At 39.1% G+C, this 23,227-nt stretch overlaps 1 protein-coding gene across 10 annotated transcripts in view; it reads right to left on the bottom strand.

The window, feature by feature from the left end:
- CCDC50 (coiled-coil domain containing 50) overlaps window positions 1–23,227 on the bottom strand; it is a 75,431-nt gene that overhangs the window by 15,758 nt on the left and 36,446 nt on the right. For 6 of the 10 annotated variants that reach the window (XR_001794693.4, XM_008266660.5, XM_089330849.1 and 3 more), the window contains 3 exons: window positions 11,237–11,354; window positions 5,164–5,691; window positions 308–423 (listed from right to left, as the gene is read on the bottom strand). Coding sequence is in view for 8 of the 10 variants with exons in the window: in XM_008266660.5 (XP_008264882.1) it covers window positions 308–423; window positions 5,164–5,691; window positions 11,237–11,354 (762 nt within the window). In the remaining 2 variants the exon portion in view is untranslated. The remainder of the gene's footprint in view (window positions 1–307; window positions 424–5,163; window positions 5,692–11,236; window positions 11,355–23,227) is intronic. The other 4 variants (XR_016232478.1, XM_008266664.5, XM_089330853.1 and 1 more) reach the window with 1 other exon arrangement.

Below are 23,227 nucleotides of genomic sequence, written 5' to 3' on the forward strand. Positions count from 1 at the left end.
GAAAGTTTAACTTATAAAGTAGGCATGGTAAGACATGAACAATAATAAAAAAATAGGATAATTATAGTAACATGCTGTAATGAAAGTTGCAATTATTTATAGAATTTTCTATGTAATATTGTTGGGCTGTATTTGACCATAGATGACTGAAATCATAGAAAACAAAACTGCATATAAGGGGAAATTATTGTATTTTATTCCCATTGTGTTGACTTATTTTTCACCTATCAAAATTGTCTGTTTCTCAACTGACAAGAGATCTATAACTTACTGATTCACCTAGACTTTTGCCTTAAAATGCACTCACCAGAAGTTCTTCTTCTTGCAGTTTTCTGGCTATTTCAGCATCATACCATTCCTGATCCCTGTGGGTTACTCGTGATGGAGTAGACATAGCATCTTTCATCACTCGTGGCTTCGTTCCTAGAAAAAACTCAATGTAGTAAGGCAACATAAAAATCTTTTAAAACCTTTCTTTCCTATCTAACACTCTACTCTGGAATTCAAGATAATGTATATACAAAATGTAGCAAATTTTTCCCCTATGCATGGAAGTGGTGATGTAGATAATGCATACATTTAAATAAAGTTATCTACACAAACTGCCTGGCTTTTAAAACTCCTCTCTCAGTTTCTTCAACAGCAGAAAATCTGTAAAGAACTGCAAGTGAGCCCTTTACAAAATGTCACTGACAAAATAACAAAATAATAAACAAAATTAAAAAGTCACTGAAAATAAAGAAGAATTTAGAGAAAAAAAGTTATCGAGTCTGGCTGGCACCACGGCTCACTAGGCTAATCCTCCGCTTTGCGGCGCTGGCACACCGGGTTCTAGTCCCGGTTGGGGCGCCAGATTCTGTCCCGGTTACCCCTCTTCCAGGCCAGCTCTCTGCTGTGGTCAGGGAGTGCAGTGGAGGATGGCCCAAGTGCTTGGGCCCTGCACCCCATGGGAGACCAGGATAAGTACCTGGCTCCTGGCTTTGGATCAGCACGGTGCGCCAGCCACAGTGCGCCGGCTGCGGCGGCCATTGGAGGGTGAACCAACGGCAAAGGAAGACCTTTCTCTCTCTCTCTCTCTCACTGTCCACTCTGCCTGTCAAAAAAATAAAAAAAAAAGTTATCAAGTCAGACTTAAGACTGGAAGGAGAGGTTTCCATTCACCTCAGTCTGCATCCCTTACTCTGAACAGAACAGAAATTGCACCTCCTAGAAGTTATGTGACAAGACCTATTGTTCAACCAGCGAGTCTTCCATGGCTTCTGCTCTTACGGGAAACCAACCAAGTTACGTTAGACCTTTCATACAGCTTTGATCAGTTTAATGTTAATGCTACAAATGAGGGAAACATCAGAGGACACAATGACCTTAGAGTTCTACCCCTCTGGGGAGAAAAGAACATGGAAAACAGGTAAGCAACACTGGCCTTTTACTTTGAAATGCTATAGTCAACCCATATGCCTTCTGCAACTTTTACCTAAGATAAATGCTAATGGTTATTATAAAAATATGGATATTTCTCTTCTGTGCCCTTCCATAAATTGCAATTACCCAACAATATGAATATATTACATTCAGAAATGAGAAATTTGAATGTAATGAGCAAAATTAGCCATCTGGAATGGTGACTTTGAATAAATACTGAAAATACTTTCAGTAAATTACTGAAGAGAGAAAGAAAATCTCTTCCTCATGGTATATCTCCTTAGACTAGTGGTTGTTAATGAGAGCTACATATTAGAATTCCTTGGGGGTGCTTAAAATACTTGTAAATACAAAAATATTTGTCCTAACCAACAGAAATTCTAATTAAGTAGCTTGGATGAGTCTTGACCTTCAATTGATGTATTTGATTGTTCTATGTATTCTCCATGGATCCTTTTTCTTTACCCATCTATCCACTGATGGATATTGAGGTTGATACCATTTCTTGGCTACTGTAAATATCTTCCCATAGTAAGCCTAAGGATATCTATAAGTTGATCCTTATTTGCAGTTAGCTTTGGAATAGTTTAGTAAAAATAATACATAAAATGATATTTTTTAATCAAAATGCCTTACCACAGTTGATTTCATTCCTATTAACAAAAACAATGAAGAAAAGAAAATACAACTAAATCCTGAATAAAGAAAATTTACGTTATCCTGTGAAACCTATCTTTGTAGAATTTTCAACCTAACTTTGTGGTAAATTCAAAATAGGTTGCTATACCACCATATTGCAATCTATACAAAAGTGATGCACATACAAGCAGACCAAGGTCTAGTTAAGAATGACAGAACATGCTTAGCTCCTCCAATTGCTAGGCAATGAAATTATAAAGTGGCAAAAATTCAGATTTCAAGACATCAGACTTTCTTCATTATTACGTCTTTTACTCACAACCACAGAATTAACTGTGAAAACATTTTATTTTAAATTCTATGACAGACATATTCACATGAAAAGTGTTAGATGACAGGATGATAAAACTGTAACATCTGGCAGTCAAAAGAGAGTAACCTGATCAATACTCAGAAGAGTCACAATTTGAGGTAATATCTATCTGTGTCCCAAATATTCACAGGGGAAAGAGTTATTTAAACCCTGGTCATATAACTGGAATTTGCAAGTCTCATTAAACACAAAAGCCCACTGTTGAGAATACTGAATTTTTGGACTGGCAGGCCTACCACTTATTAATGTGAGTCTGTATGAGCAGCAATCACAGATGGTACAGTGTAAGGCTATTTCAATACAGAAAACAGATATGTCTAGAAATTAAAAAAAAAAACATGGTTAATTGAAGGAAATTAACAAAATACGAGTCCCCATCTTGGTAACCTAAACAGAATCTGCAAACAATGAAGTGAATCATATTTTCAAATGTTCCAAGCATTTCTAAATCTCATTTTTCCTCATCCTTTTCTGTTCATCACTCTCCAGCATGAGAAAACAAGGACTTCCCAAAATCAACAAACTTGGTGCCCCCCCTTAAAGCCTTAAATAGATAACACTGCTAAGATTCTAGCATTGAAGACAAATTTGATCCAAGCTTGGTTAAATAAGATAAAATGCTGACAGATTATCTTGTAATAAGTCAGTCTGGCACCATGGAATATCACAGTCTATTTCACTAAAAATTTATAGTAGAAAAATGCATATCTTTTATGCTAAGATGTTAGAACCCAACTTGCAAAATAAAAGAAACTGTTAATGAATCTGTAGTCCAACAGAGAAGTTATTGTCAAAGGCTTCATTCTTCTGTTGAAAGATAACTAATCTTATAGTTAGCAATTTTATTTTGTATTACTTCTCAACTGCCTCCAAAAATGCTATTAGTACCAGCTGTTTGTCATCCTGCTACTTTCTTCATCATTAAGTTAAATAAAAATTTTATGTATGTTAAAAACTTTCCCAAATTAGGCTTTTTCAACACCAAGAATAAATGCCAGTACCTAGCATTTATATTTTAATGTAATCTTCTGACCTGTTCCAAAGGAGTTGCAAAATCACAGCCTACATGATGCTAGAAAGATGAACTAAGAGTAGGCAGCTCTTGTTGTAACCATTTTAATACCTGTCTAGCCACACTTTTTTTTACTGGCAACATAAAAGAAACAAAACATCTGACTGCAACACCAGTAGGGCAGTCTGTGAGTCACTGTTTTGGTTCATGCTTCCTAAACCTATTTAAAACACCCTGGAGCATGATTAAATGCCTTAACAGTTAACCTCCCTCAGAACACATTTATAAGGTCAGATTCACAGGCTCAGAATTGGAGAGGCATGAACACCATTCCTCCTTCACAGTGCTCTCCCTTTCTTTGGAACTCCAACTTGTCTTTCCAAGCTTGAAAATAATATAACTGCCTCACAACTCCAAGATTACTTTATTCCTCCCTCACCACTCCTCACCCCCCTTCCACCACCTGTGTTTTCAGGTCTACCTAACAATGTGTATCTAACTCAGAAATGTTTGTTAATATATCCACCTTCTTTCAGATCCAAGCATAAAGCCTAAGACAAGAATATTTATGGCACACAGTGACTATGACTGTTGAACTGAATTTTGATTCTCTTTACAATCAAGTCATTTAATAAGAGGTACATGATAGGACAAACCAACTAAATTAACCTGAATCTGTGACACAGAAATGAATTTCCTGATGACAAGAAGTTGACTAGAGCACAATAAAGAAGAAAATAAGAAAAAGGTGCCTCTTTGGTACTCCTTTTCCAAAAACCCTTCAAACTCTGTACAACATCAGTAACAGTAAAATGCCTCATAAAACACCAGAAAGTGTGGAGCTATGACTTCTAGGGCTATAGCCACATGTGAAATGTCACCTTAGCATTTTCCAGACAAGACAGTCACTACAGTGTCAATGATGGTCTTCAGAGTTAAGCCTCAGGAATTTCAGGCTTACCTCTAAGATTCACCTAATTCCTACACTGGTACCAGGAACTTACCTATATCAGCATGTTAGAGCACCAACTGTAGAGTTAGAGCTGGAGAAAGTTAGAGGGTAAAAAATAACTCAAGCCAATGATTTTTAAACTTTAATTCCATAAGAATCACCTCCAGGTCCGAAACAGGGCCCAAATTAGCAGGCCTCACTCCAGAGATGAAAACAGATGTGAAACTCAGAAATTTGCAATTCTGGGGAACAGTGTAGCTGATTCTGACAAAAATGGACTGAGGCCCATAATTTAAAAAAACACTGTCTTAAAAGATCGCCTATCTAACCCCTAATTTTACAGAGGTGAAAGTCAAGGTTTAAAAAATCTATTACGTCCAGCCCTCCTTGCAGGCAACTTTTACTAAGGCAGTATCAATAGGTCTTGTGGAAAACTGAAGTAAACCAGAAAACCAGAGGCTCTGACTAGGTATTAGAATCTGAGTTATGGTCTCAGCACACGAGGAAGCTATCTGGAATGTCCACCTCCACTACAAGGAATCGACGTTTTCTTACAGATGCGGAAAAGTACACACATTTCCTTTCTTCCTACAGATCTGACACTGAATAAACCATCCTTTATATTTTACTCCAGGATTTATTTCAAAGCCATGAACACAAAATGTAGAGGAAGGAAGATTGCTTAAAAGCTTAGGAAATGCACTGGTCTGTATGTACACAAAAAAATGAGATGTCAAGATTTCCAATGACAATGTCCTTCATTACCTGTGTCATGGAGGTGAAGCCGCTCCTCACTCTCTGAGAAGGGAGGAGACCTGGGTCTGTGTCTCCTTTCTCTGTGCTCACCTTGCCCCCGGTCCCTCCCACATACTGATTCCTTGCAGTGAAGCCCTGCTTTCTGTGAGGACACAGGTGAAAGTCGGTCTTGGTGTCGGGACCGTTTTCCCAAATTCCGAGTTCGATGGCCATTGTTAGCCTCCCAGTCATCAGACACAGTGGTCAAAAACACCTCACCACTGATCTTGGGGAGCGGAGGTCTCCGGTGCCTCTCCTGACCAGACCACTTCCTCTCACGCTGCTCCCTGTTACCGTGAGGATCATCCCTCCCTTCACCCCAGCTGGAGGATGACAGGGATCTCTGTGACGAACAATGCTCATCCTGATCTTCCAAGGGCTCCAGTGGAGGATCTGGTTTCTTCTTCCTTTGCTTCACAGTCTTTCCATCACCTTGGAGTCTATGAGACCGTGAGTATCCAGAACCCAATTCTCTGGCCCTCCTTGACCTTGGCTGGTCTGAGTGGAGGTGGAGGGATGTGAAAAATGAAAATGTAGATTAACTTAATGAGAGTATGAACTCATTACACATGGCAAGTCAGGGCCCAAGCTTAACATACTTTAAAAATGGAGAAAACTGCTTTTTTAAAAAACTCAAATTCAAGAGAGGAGACAAATATTTACTAGAATGGTCCATGCACTCATGAAGGATTCTGGGTACAGAGCCACAAAGATAAAAGAAAACTAATAATCAAGTGAAAACAATTTAAAACTGAAATAAGAATTTGATTATGATTAGGTAGAGCTGAGAGAGTAGTTCAATATTTGCCAATAACAAAATTATACCCAATAAACATTACATTCTATTTATAAAATAAGACTGCAACTAGTAAAAGGAAAAAGTAAGCTTTTCATTTCAGAGGCTTTCAAATTTCTTATTGGAAACGACAATAAAACTTTAGAAGCAAGTTGCTAGTTTCTACTTAACTAGAGTTATGCAGAGATTTTAGTATTCCTCAATCCGCACACTCACATACACAGATGTGTAAACAGTCCCAGTCACTTCAGAGAACTACATTACAGCTCAATTTGGGAAAGGAGGTAGTACAGGAAAATTTGAAGTAAGTAAATGACCCTGTTATCTTTAGCTAATTCTTTTCTCAAGATTAGTAGAGACTTAACAAAGAAAAAAATTAAAGGAGATGCTACAATTGAATACAAAAAAGGAGTGGTGATTTCATAAATGTACATAAGAAACCTTTATAAAATCGTATTGCTTCACAAAGAATTCTAAGTAGGTTAATTCTAAATATACAAGTTCCCAAGTTTAATCTAACAACAACAAAAAAACAGCACACAGATAAGTACTTTTGTCATGATTTTCAATTAATATGTAGTGAAAACAAAAGAAGCAAATTAATATGTACTTTGCAAGAACATATAGATCTTTAAGATTTTTTTGAAGCTTTTACAATATTTTGGAAATCATAAAAGGAAATCCTGGGGCCAGCACTGTGGCATAGTGGGCAAAAGCCTCTGCCTGCAGTGCCGGCATCCCATCTGGGTGCTGATTCTAGTTCTGGCTGTTCCTCTTCCAATCCAGCTCTCTACTATTGCCTGGGAAAGCAGTGGAAGATGGTATAAGTATTTGGGCCCCTGCACCCACATGAGAGACCTGGAAGAAGCTCCTGGCTCCTGGCTTCAGATCAGCCCAGCTCGGACCACTGCAGCCATTTGGAGGGTGAACCAGCGGATGAAAGACCTTTCTCTCTGTCTCTCCCTCTCACTGTTTGTAACTCTTCCTCTCAAATAAATAAGCAAAAGTCCTTTTAAAAAAAAAAAAAAAAGGAAATCCTAATTCCATGGATAATTGATAAAACTGCTAAGATATGTTCTCTGCTGGAATCAGCAATTTCCTGAATTGTATTTGAAATAATATAATTTGATAAGATAAAGAGAAAATAAGGAACTATGTTTTTCTTAGTTTTTGTTTTTTGACAGGCAGAGTGGACAGTGAGAGAGAGAGAGACAGAGAGAAAGGTCTTCCTTTGCCGTTTGTTCACCCTCCAATGGCCGCCGTGGCCAGCGTGCTGCGGCCAGTGCACCGTGCTGATCCGAAGGCAGGAGCCAGGTGCCTCTCCTGGTCTCCCATGGGGTGCAGGGCCCAAGCACTTGGGCCATCCTCCACTGTTGATTTGATATTGGTAATATGATTAGGGTAGAGAGCAAGAGGGAGAAATATATTAAGCACACCACTGCTATCACAAATTTCCACTAAAAAGCCTCAAATTCTTTCTTTTGCTTTCCAGAAAAAACAAAACAAAACAAAACAAAACAAAAAAAAAAAAAACGCTTCAAAGATTTGAAATCTGTCTTCTGCAGAAGAGGCATTTAGTCCAGCAGTTAAGAAGCCTGCTTCTTTTACCAGAGTCTTGGGATTCAATTTCTGGTTCTGGATCCTGATTCCATCTTCCTGCCAGTGCAGCAATGGTGATGGCTCAAGTAATTGGTTTCCTGCACCCACATGGGAGACTTGGATTGCATTCCCAGCTCCCAGTGGCTAGGAACTTGCTCTGTCAGTCCTTTTCCTCTCCTCTACCTCTCAAATACATCTTTAATTAAAAAAAAAAAAAAAATCTGCTTTCTAAACAGTCTGTAAATTAAAAGCATTTTTCTTTATATTTTAAATTTGGCATAAATTAAAAAGTGAAATAGAACAATTACTGATTATTAAACACAAAGTACCTGGTCTTTTAACCAAATCATTATTAAGTCTACTTTGACAACTAAGAATCAGTTGACTACTGCAGTGAAGTAAGGTAACAGTTACCAGCTACTTTAATGACAATCACAGCCAGAGGACACGGTTTACAGTGTTAATACCAACGTGTCCAAGGAGTTGAATAAGCACCCCAAAATGAAGGGTTTTTCTTTTTTTGGTATACATGTGAGATTTGCTTGTTATCTTTTATATTTTTTCTAAACAGTTACCTGACACTAGTTTTACTTTAGGGAAATGTGTCGCAAGTATTGAAGAGCTTTCACAACATTTTCACAAACTCTACCGGAAAGAAAAAAAAAAAAACTATTTATTCTCTAGTTTACCTGTTGTGATATCTTTTAATCTGGGAAAGAAAAAAAAGACAGAAGTGAGGAAGCTGTATGAATCCTTTAATATCCCTTCAAGTTAAGAACTGAGATCTTCATGTTTCTTGAGATGAAGTTATTTGGCAAATATAATTAATCTCTCATTGCCAATATATTCAAAATATTTATATCAAGAAAGATAGATGGATACATAAGTATACATGTATCTATATTTTATATGTGTGCTTCCATATTTGTCTTTCAAAACAGTTTGAATTTTGTTAAGGTATACAACATACCGTATTATACACACATAACATTGATATGTGTATAAACAATAATACTTTTAGAGTTAGAAGACCTTTACCAATATTACATTACTTGATCTTTTCAATACCTATGTGAAGAATGTGTTTTAGAATTCCATTCTACAGATGAGAAAGAAAAGGCTTACAGAAGTTAAAGTTGATAATTTTGTTAAAATTAAAATGGTTTTAAGAAAGGAACAAAACTTGAACCAGTCTTATGACTTCAAAGACTATAACATTGAAAACAAAAATTATAACAATTCAGGACAATGGTTTTGAAAGAAAAACATGGATTCACAATGAAGTATATATACCATTTCACAATTGATATAAATTTGAGAGATATTTTAGATAATTTCAAATGACAATCCACAAATAATATTGAAAGATTATTGCATATGTAAGATAAAAGCTAAAACAGCCAATAGTTATGCAATAATAAATTACGATTATTTAAGTCAGGAAAAAAAATAAAGTTATACATAAAGATAGAGAAGCACAATTAAAGAATATTCTAGTTGTGTTGGGAAAGGATCACTGCAAATGGATACAAGAATCACTTTGCAAATATGAGCTGTGGAACTGAACTTGGGCTCACTGGAAGGCACACAAATGAGTGTCATATGCTGAAAAATGCGTAACTGCCCAACCATATCACAGCTGAGGCAAGAGAAACTGGAATATTTACACATACATGTTCAATAATCCTCATAATGTTCCTCATAAACAATCACATATGCCACTCTCTACTGCTTTACAAAAGCAGTTAAAATAAATAGAATATTTTTATAACTTTAAACTGGCCCTAAAAAAATAATAAAAGCTTAACATAGTCTCCTGCTCTAGAAATATCAACCAGGATGATAACAAAGAAGGTTGAGCCTCAATTCAAGTTACTATTAGGCTTCAATAAAAGTAGTAATTCAATGTGCTCAATTACTGCCAACCTAATATTTGTACGATTTAGAAGTTTAAAAGTTACTTTTAGAAAGAAAGGCAGGGCCGGTGCCGCGGCTCAATAGGCTAATCCTCCACCTAGCGGCGCCGGCACACCAGGTTCTACTCCCGGTAGGGGCACCGGATTCTGTCCTGGTTGCCCCTCTTCCAGAGGCCAGCCCTCTGCTGTGGCCCGGGAAGGCAGTGGAGGATGGCCCAAGTGCTTGGGCCCTGCACCCCATGGGAGACCAGGAGAAGCACCTGGCTCCTGCCATCAGATCAGCGCGGTGCGCCGGCCGCAGCGCGCCAGCCGTGACGGCCATTGGAGGGTGAACCAATGGAAAAAGGAAGACCTTTCTCTCTGTCTCTCTCTCTCACTCTATCCACTCTGCCTGTCAAAAAAAAAAAAAAAAAAAAAAGGCAGAAAGGAAAATAAAAACAAATGAAAAATTTAGAAATTATTTCTAAGATTTCAGGTGAAAAGTTATCTCTTTCTGCTCTCCAGTAAGGAAAAATATGTCAATAATCCTTTTTAAATTACATATTTAATTTTATCAGAAAAAACATTCAGAAAATTGCTATCAAACAAGAGATGAGCGTTTCACATAAAGAGGAAAAATGCATAAACAGAAAATTAACCTTCTTACAAAATAGGCCACGATAGAGCTGAGCTCTATGGACAGTAAACTTAAAAGCAAAAAATGGCGACTGGGAAAGATTATACTTGAACTATAACAATGTTACCATCTACATATGCAATCTTTTCATTCTATTTATCAAAGATAAACATGTACTTACTCAGTTTATGTAAATGAATTATATAAAAGCAGTTAACAATTAGTTTTCAAGCCCCTGAAGGAGCACTGACCTTAAAAATCATTACTCTCAAAATTGTCTTTAGGTTGTGTACACTTGTTACTCTACATTTGGTCTTTAAGCTGAACTCCTATAAATACTTATACTTGAAGCTATAGAAAATGTCTTTAGACAATCTGTGAGAAGAACCAAAGGATACTTGCAAATACTCATTTCCCAACACACTGTCAAGATAAAGGGTCACCGTCACAACTACCACTACCATGTCATCACTCCACTGCAAAAGCAGACACCAAAGAAGCGAAACTCCGAAGGAACTGCTCTCCCTCAGAAATTATTCTACTTGGTAATCAAATAGCAAAGAAAGCATCAAAGGCAAAAAATGAAAAGCAAATCTTAAAACACTGTTATTTGTTAAATTATTGCCACCAGCAAGCTAAATCATTGGCATATGATTAAAGACAAGAAAGCATGGAAAAAGCTTTGTTAGTGCAATTCCTTTATTCATACATCATACCACCTTGCTGATTAAAAGTACTGCCCAGACTTCCTTGAGAAAGGTAAGAGATATTCACTCACCATTTTCCATACCCCATTTTATGTGCTTAGAATTTAATACAGCATTCCAAAGAGCTACAGCCCACAGGAATGCATGGCAACACTACTCAAGTTTTAACAGTTATAAAAATGTCTCTGCTTGTCCAACTAGCAGACAAACAGATGAATTCATTAGATTCACAGAATCCTGCCACAAATCTGAATGTGCTCAAGTGTCTGGGGATAAGAAAAACTTTCCCAGGTCACTTTAGGTTCACTAAGGTCACTAAGGTTCCCTAAGGTTACTTTAGGGACAAAACTAAAGGGGAGTCCTATGGTCCAGTCTAAGGATAGAGTGGGTTATGCTGCATCATTGTTACCTCCATCTTCATAATAGTAACCATCTCCATATTCATTGGCTCCAGAGAACTCTGGAATGTGTTTCTTTCGCCTTTTCTCTTCTTGTAACTCTTTTTCTTGCAAAAGGCGAGCTATGTCCTGCAAGGACAAGAAGGAATAGAAATAAGTACCATCAGAGAATGAATGTGGTATTTGACATTCCATAGCCAAGTTTTTATGGGCTCTGCCCATGACTCTCAAGATTTTCTGGCATTAATCGTATGCTCTCCTTATGCCATGGATGATTGGCTCAACAGGAGAAGCACAAGAGCTAGATGAGACAGACTTTTTTTTTTTTTTCTAAATTGAAATTTAAATCTAACTCAACTGAAAGACAATCAATGGCAGTACTTGTAAAGATGGCTGGCTGGCGCCGCGGCTCAATAGGCTAATCCTCCGCCTTGCGGCGCCGGCACACCGGGTTCTAGTCCCGGTCGGGGCGCCAGATTCTGTCCTGGTTGCCCCTCTTCCAAGCCAGCCCTCTGCTGTGGCCAGGGAGTGCAGTGAAGGATGGCCCAGGTGCTTGGGCCCTGCACCCCATGGGAGACCAGGATAAGTACCTGGCTCCTGCCATCGGATCAGCGCAGTGCGCCGGCCGCAGTGCGCTGGCCGCAGCACGCCGGCCGCGGCGGCCATTGGAGGGTGAACCAACGGCAAAGGAAGACCTTTCTCTCTGTCTCTCTCACTGTGTCCACTCTGCCTGTCAAAAAAAAAAAAAAAAAAAAATGGCTATACAACAGGATTCATAAATACTATTTGTTGGCTTCTCTTCAAAGCTGAGGATGCATTAAGTCTATATGGGGGAGTAACCTATAAAACTTAAAAAGAATTCTTCCAATGGTCCTGATTTAGCTTGCATTATAGTAACACTGTCTGAACTAAAAAGGAGAAAAGAAATCTTCCTGCTGTTTCTTCAACACAAGCCAAGTTTAACAGTTACTATGTTCAAAGCCTGCAAGTGACAGAGTGATAAACAGCTTTCCAACACCGTGCCTTCAAAGATCACCATCCTTTATCGAAACTAAAGTGCATATGAATAAATACAAGGAAATTAAATTATAAATGCTCAAAAAGGGCTAGAAATGTCTATGTGGGTATAAAAGAGGGAATATAATTTTCTTCTTCAAGGAATTAGTACAAGACTTTGTGCTGTGTTAGGCTTTGAACCAAAACTTGAAGTCCAATAGGCCAAAAAGGGAAAGAGAACATCAGCAAAGCTGTGAACATTTTAATGGCCACCAACCTGTGAAATGGCCAATTGGAACATTTGGGTGTGTGGAGTATGAAGAACAGTGGGGCCAGAAAATCAGTAAGACTGGATCAAAGATACTCCTTTAGGTAATAATTTTCTTAAAGAATTATTTACTTTATTTGAAAGGCAGAGTGATACAGAGAGGAGGAGAGATACAAAGAGAGATTTTCCATCTGTTTATTCATTCCCCAGATGCCTTGTCAGCACTGGACCAGGCTGAAGCCAAGAGCCAGCAACTCCATCCAGATTTCCTACATGGCAGGAACCCCAAGTATTGAGACATCCTCTGCTGCCTCTTAGGTCATCAACAGTAAGCTGGATTAGTAACACAGAGCCACCAAGACAAATCAATGCTCTGATATGGGATACAGGTGTCCCAAGTGGCAGCTTAACCCATTGCACCACAACACCTAACAGATAATCTTAGTCTGGAGTCTACATAGGGGTGAAGGATTACTAAAGGTTTTGAATTATAAAGCTAAAATGTTTTGAATCTAGAGATTCAGAAAGTCCCATAAAATATATAAATTTTTATGTTCAGTTATACTTTTCTGGAGGGAAGTTCCATAGCTTTCATCAAAATCTCAAAGGTTCACACAAATATGTCAACAATCTTCACTGGTACAAATGCTACTAACAATCATAACAATCATAGGTAATTTGAGATATTCACTTTTTCATATTCATAATAAGGAATACATGAAATACTTAGAAACTGGTAAATTTACAGCAAAAAATAGTATTCTTCCTTTTGAAACTTCCTCAGACGAAACAAAAAAATACAGTAAGATGGCAAAGCAACTTCAAAAAATTCAATCTGAGTGACTCACATTTTTTTTTTTTTTTTTAGTTATGAAGAAACACTCTGGATACTGCGGCTACATAAATTAGCATTAATTATCCATAACCTCAGCTGTTTTCAAAATACTCTCGCAAATCTGACTATATGAAATATGTGCCTAAATTGAAGCATAAAACATACTATTGATTTTAACTGATACACACACACATGCATGTGTGCATGCACGTGCATATTTGGATACATAATGCATTTAAAAGTCCACCCTGCACTGCAGTGTTAAATGCAAGTGGCCATTCACAAAATGATGCAACTATAAAAGAGAGGTAAATGACAAAATCCTACTTAACATAGTATATTTTTCATATAAAGAATTCTAAATTCTTAATACTTTGACGGAAAATCTACCATGTAAGTGACACCAGGAGAGACATAGCAACTACTGATAAGAATTTCTTGAGGTTTAAGTTCTTCATCTGCATAATAAAAAGACAGAACTATTCAAATTTTATTTATATATTTTTTGAATGGCAAAATGACAGAAAAAGAGGTAGGAAGAAGAAGAGAAGGGGAGAGGAAGAAGTGTGGAGAGGGAAGAATAACAGAGGGAGTCTGACAGCTACTCCAGTACCAGACTACAGGTTAGTCCAGACCAAAGTCAGGAGCCAGGAATTCCATGGGGGTCCCCCACATGGGTGGCAAAAACACAAGTAGTTGGGTTATCATCCTTTGACACCTAAGAGCATTAGCAGTAAGCTGGATGGGAAGCGGGGAGTGGCAGGGGCTCAAAGCAGGCACTCTGATATGATATGTCAGTGCCCCAAGCTATGAGTTAACCTGCTATACTACAATACCTACCCTATTCAATCTTTTTTTTTTTTTTGATATATTTAATTTATTTGAAAGGCAGTGACAACTACAGAGAGAGGGAAAGATAGAAAGAGATCTTCCACCTGCTGGTTCACTCGCAAATGGCCACAACAACCTGGGCTGGGTCAAGCCAAAACCAGGAGCTAGGACCTTCATCGGAGTCTCCCACGAGAGTAGAGGGGCCTAAGCACTTGAGCCATTCTCTGATGCTTACCCAGGCACATTAGTAGGGAGCTGCACTGGAAGTGGAGCAGACAGGACTTGAACTGGTGTCCATATGGAATGCTGGCATCACAGGCCGTGGCTTAACTCACTATGTCACAATGCTGGCCCCATCCCATATTGAATCTTAAAGTCAACATTTTAATGTATCCTTTTAATGTGCAACATTTTAATGTATCCCTTTAATAAACTTGTGTTTACCAGGTGCCAGATACTGGACCATATTTATTACCTCTGATGTCTTACAAAGAAATACTTTAAATCAATTGAGGAAGAGAGATGGGATTGAACAGATGGCTTGCTCCCTCTAAAGTTATTATATGCTATAGAATTCACCAAATTCGTATACTGTTTACTGAAGAAATGGGAACAAATGCTAACACTTCCTTGAGCTGTCATGTTTACTAAGCATTCAACAGCACTTTTTCCTAAGTGGTTTACTTTATGATAAACAAAGAATTTCTCCTGCTGTAACTGAGGAAAATACAAAGAGGAAAATAATTTCTGCCCAACTGCCAGCATAAATTATTAAACTATACTCCAGGGACCTTATAATTGCTTTCCTGCTACTGAATTTAGTCCTAATAAATACAGAGTAATAAGCTACTCTCCCAGTATGAAGAACTAGGAAAGAAACAAGAATTATGCTTCCTCTTTATAATGCATTAGTCGTCAAAGAAAGTGCTTTTAATCAAGTGGAAAAATAATCATCATAGGTGTCATGTAACTTAGCACCCAATCCTTTTTTGTTCTAAGTTTTCAACTATTTTTTTTCCTTCTCCTCCTCTTTCTCCTTTCTTTTGAGTGGCAAAAAGTCAAAGAACATGTAGGGGGGTGTGTGTGTGTGTGTGTGTGTGTGTGTGTGTGTGTAAGAGAGAGAGAGAGAGAGAAGGAGGGAGGAGAGGGGCAGAGAGGTAGACAATGAGAGGGAGACAATGAGAGGAAGGGTGAGGGCGAGAGCCTGTGTGTGAGAGTGTGAGAGAGAGTGAGAGAGTGAGAGAGAGAGAGAGTGAGAGAGTGAGAGAGAGTTAGTTAGCTCCCATTCATGGGTTCACTCCCCAATAACTACCACAGCTGCGGGCTGTGCCAAGGCCAAAGGTAGAATAGGGAACTCAATCTAGGTCTCTCTCCCACATGTGTAACAGAAACCAATTATTGAATCATCACTGCTGCCTCACAAGATACGCACTAGCAGGAAGCTGGAATCAGAACCTGGAGATGAGTACTCTACCTGTATTCTGATAAGAGATCCCATTTTGTTATCAGTAACTATTACATAAATTTTTAATTTTCAAATTTATTATTTATTTGAAAGGTACAGTAACAGAAAGAGACAGAGAGATTTTCCACCCCCTGGTTCACTTTACAGATGCCATTAAGAACCAGGGTTTGGGTCAGGAGGAAACCATGACTTTACATGGCTGGCAGAGACCTAAAGACTTAAGCTATCACCTATTGTCTCCCATAGTGTGCATTTGCAGCAAGCTGGACTTGGGAGCAGAACTGGGATTGAATCAAGGCATTCTCATTTGGGATGTGGATCTCTCAAGCTGTAGCTTAACCACTGCACCACTGTGCCAAAGGTCCACCACAAGGGATGTAGGTATCTTAATTGCTCATCCCTCAGTTTTTTAAGTAGCATCTACCTAGATGAGAAGAAAAGGTATGTTAGGCTACAGGAAGGAAAGGACACATAATTCAATAGAAACCTGTCACTATATCATACATGTTTAGAACTGGCCAGATCTCCCTACTTTCCAACATTATGGTGTAGCAGTAATTTCCTCTGAAATAGCTAAAAATGTCAGTTGTTAGTCACAGTGTTGGAACACAGTTAATCAGCCTCATCACCGTTCATATAAACAACCTCTGTGGACCTCAGCTTCCTTCCTGCTAAAGGTTAATCTAGAAAGGCATTTCCTGAGCTCTGTTTCAGAGAACATTGATCTGTAAAAGTTCTACCCTGTAACTGCCGCCCCCTCACCCCCGAAAAAAAACCCACAAAGCAGTCAAAAGAAAGCATGTAGTATATCTAACTCTTTAAAATGTGCATTATTGTTTTTATTTTTTTATTTATTTTTTATTTTTTTTTTTTATTTTTTGACAGGCAGAGTGGACAGTGAGAGAGAGAGAGAGAGAAAGCTCTTCCTTTGCCGTTGGTTCACCCTCCAATGGCCGCCGCGGCCAGCGCGCGGCGGCCGGCGCACCGCGCTGATCCGATGGCAGGAGCTAGGAGCCAGGTGCTTTTCCTGGTCTCCCATGGGGTGCAGGGCCCAAGCACCCGGGCCATCCTCCACTGCACTCCCTGGCCACAGCAGAGGGCTGGCCTGGAAGAGGGGCAACCGGGACAGAATCCGGCGCCCCGACCAGGACTAGAACCCGGTGTGCCGGCGCCGCTAGGCGGAGGATTAGCCTAGTGAGCCGCGGCGCCGGCCCTAAAATGTGCATTATTGTTTTTAAAAACTTTAAAAGATAGAGATTCTTCTACCTACTGGTTCACTTCCCAAATCACCACAACAACCTGGGTTGCGCCAGGCCAAAGTCAGGAGCCAGAACTCCATCCATGTCTCCCAGGTAGGTGTCAGGGACACAAGTACTAGGTCATTATTTGTTTTCCAGGTGCATAAACAGGAAGCTGGAAGGAAAATGGAATATCCAATACTTGAATCGGGCACTCATATATGGGAAGAAAGCATCCCAAGCAGAGCTTTACCTGGTAAATCACAAAACTAGTCCCAAGAACCTATTTTCCTCCTGAAACCAAGGATTTCCAAATTTATTTACTGGTGGAAGACTTTTTTTTTTAACCACAAAAAAAAATATAAACCTTAGGGAACCAATGTTGTATGTAACGTGTGTTTAGGAATTCTTCCAAATAATTAGACAAAATTAATCATTAATCATTACAATAATAAACTAACACAGCTATAGTCAGAGAACTTGAAAATAATGGAAGAGATACTATTTTTATATAGAAAGCAAAACAAAATCTGAATTTGTTAATATGAGCTGCAAAGGATATAAGCATGAAGCTAGAAATGTAAGCATGAAGGTAGATTTATTTTTTATGTACGTTATATGATTTTGTTTTAACATTTTCTAAATAGCAAGCATTGCTTTTATAATGTAAAATACAAACCATTTTATTACAGAAAACAAAAAAACTAAAAGTCCTCTTATTTCCTTTTAAAAGCCCTTTTCAATTAGTTTTTAATTAATCAGGTAGGCTTACTTCCGGGCAATATGTAGAAATAGCTGGCCCACAGATGATTGCCTAATAAAATAAACTTATCAGAAAGGGAATTTACTATTGTATTTCACCTCTTTTTCTGTTATCCAAGCTCATCCAACTAGAGAAACATTGAACTATAACCATAAAAAAAGGCACAGTTAAAGATCTCTAAAAAGCTAGAGAGTTGTTTTAATGAAAACATGGATTTATTGATTCTCTTCAATGGGCAAAACATCTAGCTGTAGCCCAGTAGAGACTTGGGATACACAGTCAATAACCTTTAAGTTCCCATCTATCAAGCATTAAAAGCAAACTGAGGGGATGGCACCGTGAAACAGTAGGTTAATCCTCCATCTGCAGCACCAGTATCCCATATGGGCACCAGTTCTAGTGCTGGCTACTCCTTTTCCGATCCAGCTCCCTGCTGTGGCCTGGGAAAGCAGCAGAAGAAGGCCCAAGTGCTTGGGCCCCTGCACCCACAAGGGAGACCAGGAAGAAGCGCCTGGCTCCTGGCTTCAGATCAGCGCAGCTCCGGTCATTTAGGCCATTTGGGGAGTGAACCAATGGAAGGAAGACTTTTCTCTCTGTCTCTCTGTCTGTAACTCTGTCAAATAAATAAAGTTTTTTTTTTTTTTAAAGCAAACTGATTAGTGTAATGTAAGCAATGTAAGCATGCAAAGACTGATGCCCTAAGAAAGACAGGCGTTGGCCGGCGCCGCGGCTCACTAGGCTAATCCTCCACCTTGCGGCACCGGCACACCGGGTTCTAGTCCCGGTCGGGGCGCTGGATTCTGTCCCGGTTGCCCCTCTTCCAGGCCAGCCCTCTGCTGTGGCCAGGGAGTGCAGTGGAGGATGGCCCAGGTGCTTGGGCCCTGCACCCCATGGGAGACCAGGAAAAGCACCTGGCTCCTAGCTCCTGCCATCGGATCAGCGTGGTGCGCCGGCCGCAGCGCGCTGGCCGCGGCGGCCATTGGAGGGTGAACCAACGGCAAAGGAAGAGCTTTCTCTCTCTCTCTCTCTCACTGTGTCCACTCTGCCTGTCAAAAATAAAAAAATAAAAAAATAAAAAAAAAAAGAAAGACAGGCGTTAATATAAACAAGGTTCCATGGAACCCTTTCCTCTTTCTAAGTCAATGGCAAACTATCATTAACATGTACAGGGGTGGGAATGAAATCATTTGCTCTGGCCCTGCCAAGGCAATCACAGGCAGGACTCAAAATTCATCAAGTCTACAGCAGGCTAATTTTTAAGTTAATAACTGTGTATGACCCACGAATGATGTTATAAATACAAACATGGCCCTTGGCAGAAAAAAGGTGTCCCGCCCTTGATTTATAGAATTTACATCAGGGTTACTTCTCCCTTAAAATCTTCACCTCTACCTCACAAAGGCAGTGGGCTTCAGAAGTAGGAAATCTTGGGTTCAGCATTGTGGTATAGTGGATAAAGCCACCAGCATTCCATATGGGTGTTGGTTCATGTGCCAGGTGTTCCACTTCGAATCCAGCTCCCTGATAACGGCCTGGGAAAACCAGTGAAGACAGCCCAAGTACTTGCGCCCCTGCTACTCATGTGGGAGCCCCAGATGAGGCTCCTAACTCCCGGCTTCAGCCTGGCTTAGTCTTGGCCATTGTGGCTACTTGGGGAATGAACCATCAGCTGGAAGGCCTCTCTCTCACACCTCTCTTTCTCTCACACCTCTTTCTCTCACACCTCTCTTTCTCTCACACCTCTCTTTCTCTCACACCTCTCTTTATTTCTTTCTCTCTCCCCTCTCCATCTCTCTTGCAAATAAATAAATCCTAAAAAAAATTTTCTGAGTTTAAAACAACCAAAATGAGGTCTAACAATATGATTACCAAATAAACCATTAGAAGGGGTAAACAAGAAAACCAATCCATTAGATTGCTAATCCTTATTAATTAGCAATTAGTATATTCATCTAACTCAGTGGGGATCTCAAGGGAAATATAATCCCAAAAGGGTTATCCTATAAAACCAGGAAAACTTTATACTATCAATTTTATGGGAATAAAAACATCAACATAACTAAAGAACAGAGAGGAATAATTTTCTGTCAGAAGCCTCCCTCCCACCTTCCTTTTTGGTAACATATATACAAACCTATTTTTAAATTAACCAAACACAGGAAAATGTTCAATAACTTCAATGTATTCCTATTTGAGCTAGTCTCTGAATATTATAAATTTGTATAAATATTAGAAGATGAAATTACAATCACCTGAGTACTATTAGTAAGTAAGCTCATATTAAAATCACTTTTTACTGTAAACTGGTTACTAAGTTTATCCCTAAACAGTTCACTCTATTAAAATGGTTTCAAATTGTTGTACAAGTGTCATAAACTTTTCATGATGTTTGGCCAGGCTAATATTTACTTTAGCCAAAAAAATTTTTGTTTTTATAAAATAGCTAAACATTACCACATATTGAATCTAGGTTCAAACACTGTGGGGCTGGTGCTGTGGCATAGCGGGTAAAGCCGCCCCTACAGTGCCAGTATCCCATATGGACACTAGTTGGAGACCTGGTTGCTCCACTTCTGATCCAGCTCTCTATGGCCTGGGAAAGAAGTAGACGATGGCCCAAGTGTTTGGCCCCTGAACTCATGTGGGAGACCCGGAAGAATCTCTTGGCTCCTTGGGTTTGGATGGGCCCAGCTCTGGCCATTGCAGCCATTTAGGGAGTGAACCAGCAGATGGAAGATCTCTCTCTCTCTACTACTGCCTCTGCTTCTCTTTAACTCTGCCTTTCAAATGAATAAATAGATGTTTAAAAAAAAAAACAACACATGTATATGTCCACAAGGAGTCAAACACACACTTTTATACAGGTACACATAATAATTACACACAGTTCTAATAAGTTATTAAATCAACCACACACTCCTTGATTTTTGTTAAATAACGATCAAAAATGCTTACTCTGTGAATGAAAAGAAGAATCCCAATGGAATTATTCATCTTTATTAATCACAAACTGATATAGTTAGTATAACCAAAGACTCCTCAAGAGATGGCTAGCGAGAAATTCAACTATATAATCAAGACACTGCTTAAAAGAGTCTTTTAAAAAGACAGACAGGGGCCGGCGCTGTGACTTGGCAGATAAAGTCGCTGCCTGTACCCATGTGGGTGCCGGTTGGAGATCTGGCTGCTCCACTTCCGATCCAGATCTCTGCTATGGCCTGGAAGAGCAGTAGAGGATGGCCTGGGTCCTTGGGCCCCTGCACTCGTGTGGGAGACCTGGAAGAAGATCCTGGCTCCTGGCTTTGGATCGGCACAGCTCCAGCTGTTGTGGACAGTTGGGGAGTAAACCAGTGGATGGAAGACCCCTCTCTCTCTCTCTCTCTCTCCCTCTCCCTCTACCTCTCTGCCTCTCTCTGTGTAACTCTGACTTTAAAAAAAAAGAAAGAAAGAAAAAAGAAAAAAAACGACAAACAGGAGGAGGGGGCAGGAAAGGGAGAGAGGATGAGACAGAGATAAAAGGAAAAAGGAGATGGAAAGACAGAGTCAATGTTAGTAAGAAGACAAAAAACTTCTTAAACTTTTCCACATCTGTCTCCCTGAATAGGAATACCACTTTTCTTACATAAGTGCTCTATTAATAAATAATAAAATTATACCATAACAGAACTGGAAATACGTGCTAATTCAACCACACAAAGTTGTATAGCTTCACTGCTTCTCAAGAACAGTGCTGCTTAGAACAAAAACACGTCCCAGGAGGAAAGAGGCCTTAGCCTCCATCTTTTCATTTTGAGGGATCCCAAACTATCTGAGCGATTTGGCCCCAAAAGTCTCTGAAAGAGATACAGATGAAAATCTGGAGAGGAATTTTCCACAACCCTGCTACTGAATAAGAAATTATTAACTAAGCAGACTCCACAGAATAGTGAGATGAGCATAGAGAGGAAAAATAAAAGAAGTAGGACAGTTAATGAATAACAGGAAACGCTCCCTCAAAAATTAGCCAGAAGAATTTGGAATCTGCACCACTGTCTCAGTCTTAGTCTTCTCTGTCTCTGAGGTATCCTGTTTCCCATGGACAAAAATGAACAAGCGCTATCACATATCCTTCAATGAAAAACTTTACTAACAATTTTTTCCATTTATTATTAACAACATACTAGTCAGCAAAGAGTCACATTTCCCACTATAAAAGAACATTTGGCACAATAGCCATCTTCTAAGGTATGAGTTAAAAAAAGTCAAAAAGTCTGAATGAAGGTCTTCATCATTAAACCTCCGTAAGTGGATTTCTCATTTAACATTTTCACTCTACTAGGAAGGGAGAAACCACTGTATTAGGTCAAAAGTAGTAGAGTACAAAATAGTGGGAGGCCTAGAAAGGCATATAAATACTTAAGACCCCTCAAATATACCACAGTGGAATACACAGAAGCCTATTAAGTTCTCCCCTTTCTAATTTAGCACATATCTCTAAATATGAGATTGGGGTTGTTCTAAAAAGCAGGATTGTTTGGGGCAGAGGTGGCAGTGCCATCAAGACAGCCAAAAGGAAAGAAAAGCCTTTTATACATGATTTCATTTAAACCTCACAGCAACCCTTTAGGATATGTGCAACTATTATAATTTACTCACTTTGCAACCTAAGGTTCTGCATGGTTAAGTGAGATGTCACCTCAAGAATTTACTTTTGATCGGCTTTATGAAACTACAGGTTAAACCCCCGCTTGTGATACCAGCAGCCGATATCAATGTACGGCTTGAATCCCAGCCACCTTAATTTGGACAAGCTACCTGCTAATGTGCCAGGGAGTATGGCCTACGTGCTTGGCTCCCTGCTACCTATTTTGGGGACCTCTATGGAGTACAAAGTTCCTGGTTTCAACATGGCCAATTCCAGCTGTTGCAGCCATTTGGGAGGATAGAAGATATTTCTCTTTCTCTCTTTCTATAGCTTTATCTACCAAATAAATATGTAAATTAAAAACATTTTTAAAGAGATGCCACTAGATATAAGTTGATGAACTAAAATTTAAAACCAAGTCAGTCTGACTGCAAAGCCCAGATGTTTATTTTGTGTCACAGAAGGACTACATCAGAAACAGTCAGGAGACCCCAATCAGACATTTCTCTGGCATCTTTTCATAACTTGGTTCTAGTCAGAAATTTCTTTAAGACTTCATTTCCTCATCTGATAAATGGAGCTAATCACTACTCTGGCTTACTTTATCATGAGATTACTTATTATGATTACTATTTAAAGTCCATATGTCTAAAATAAAGTGTTTACGTTTTTCTTCCTATTTTGTGTCCCCCTGAATGGGGGAAAAAATCATATGACACAAGTAGCATTTATAAAGAAGGCAAATTCATCACTCTGTTATTTTTTAAATAGAAGCTTTCCTGTCTACAAAAGATAATCACTTCTTTCAGTTCACAGTTCCTCCCCAAAGCAAACTCTTTATCAATGAAAAGCAACTCATGCTGTACTAAGAAAGAGCCTCCTGTGTTGAGAACATGCAGGATCCAAAAAACCCTAATTCTTATGTACAATTCTGATTTCCACATCACTAAGGTCTATGTTTAAAAGAAGTAACTAAACACAC

This window comes from Oryctolagus cuniculus, chromosome 4 (assembly GCF_051225735.1).
Source record: "Oryctolagus cuniculus isolate XC-2025 breed Fujian yellow rabbit chromosome 4, ASM5122573v1, whole genome shotgun sequence".
NCBI classification, from domain to species: Eukaryota; Metazoa; Chordata; class Mammalia; order Lagomorpha; family Leporidae; genus Oryctolagus; species Oryctolagus cuniculus.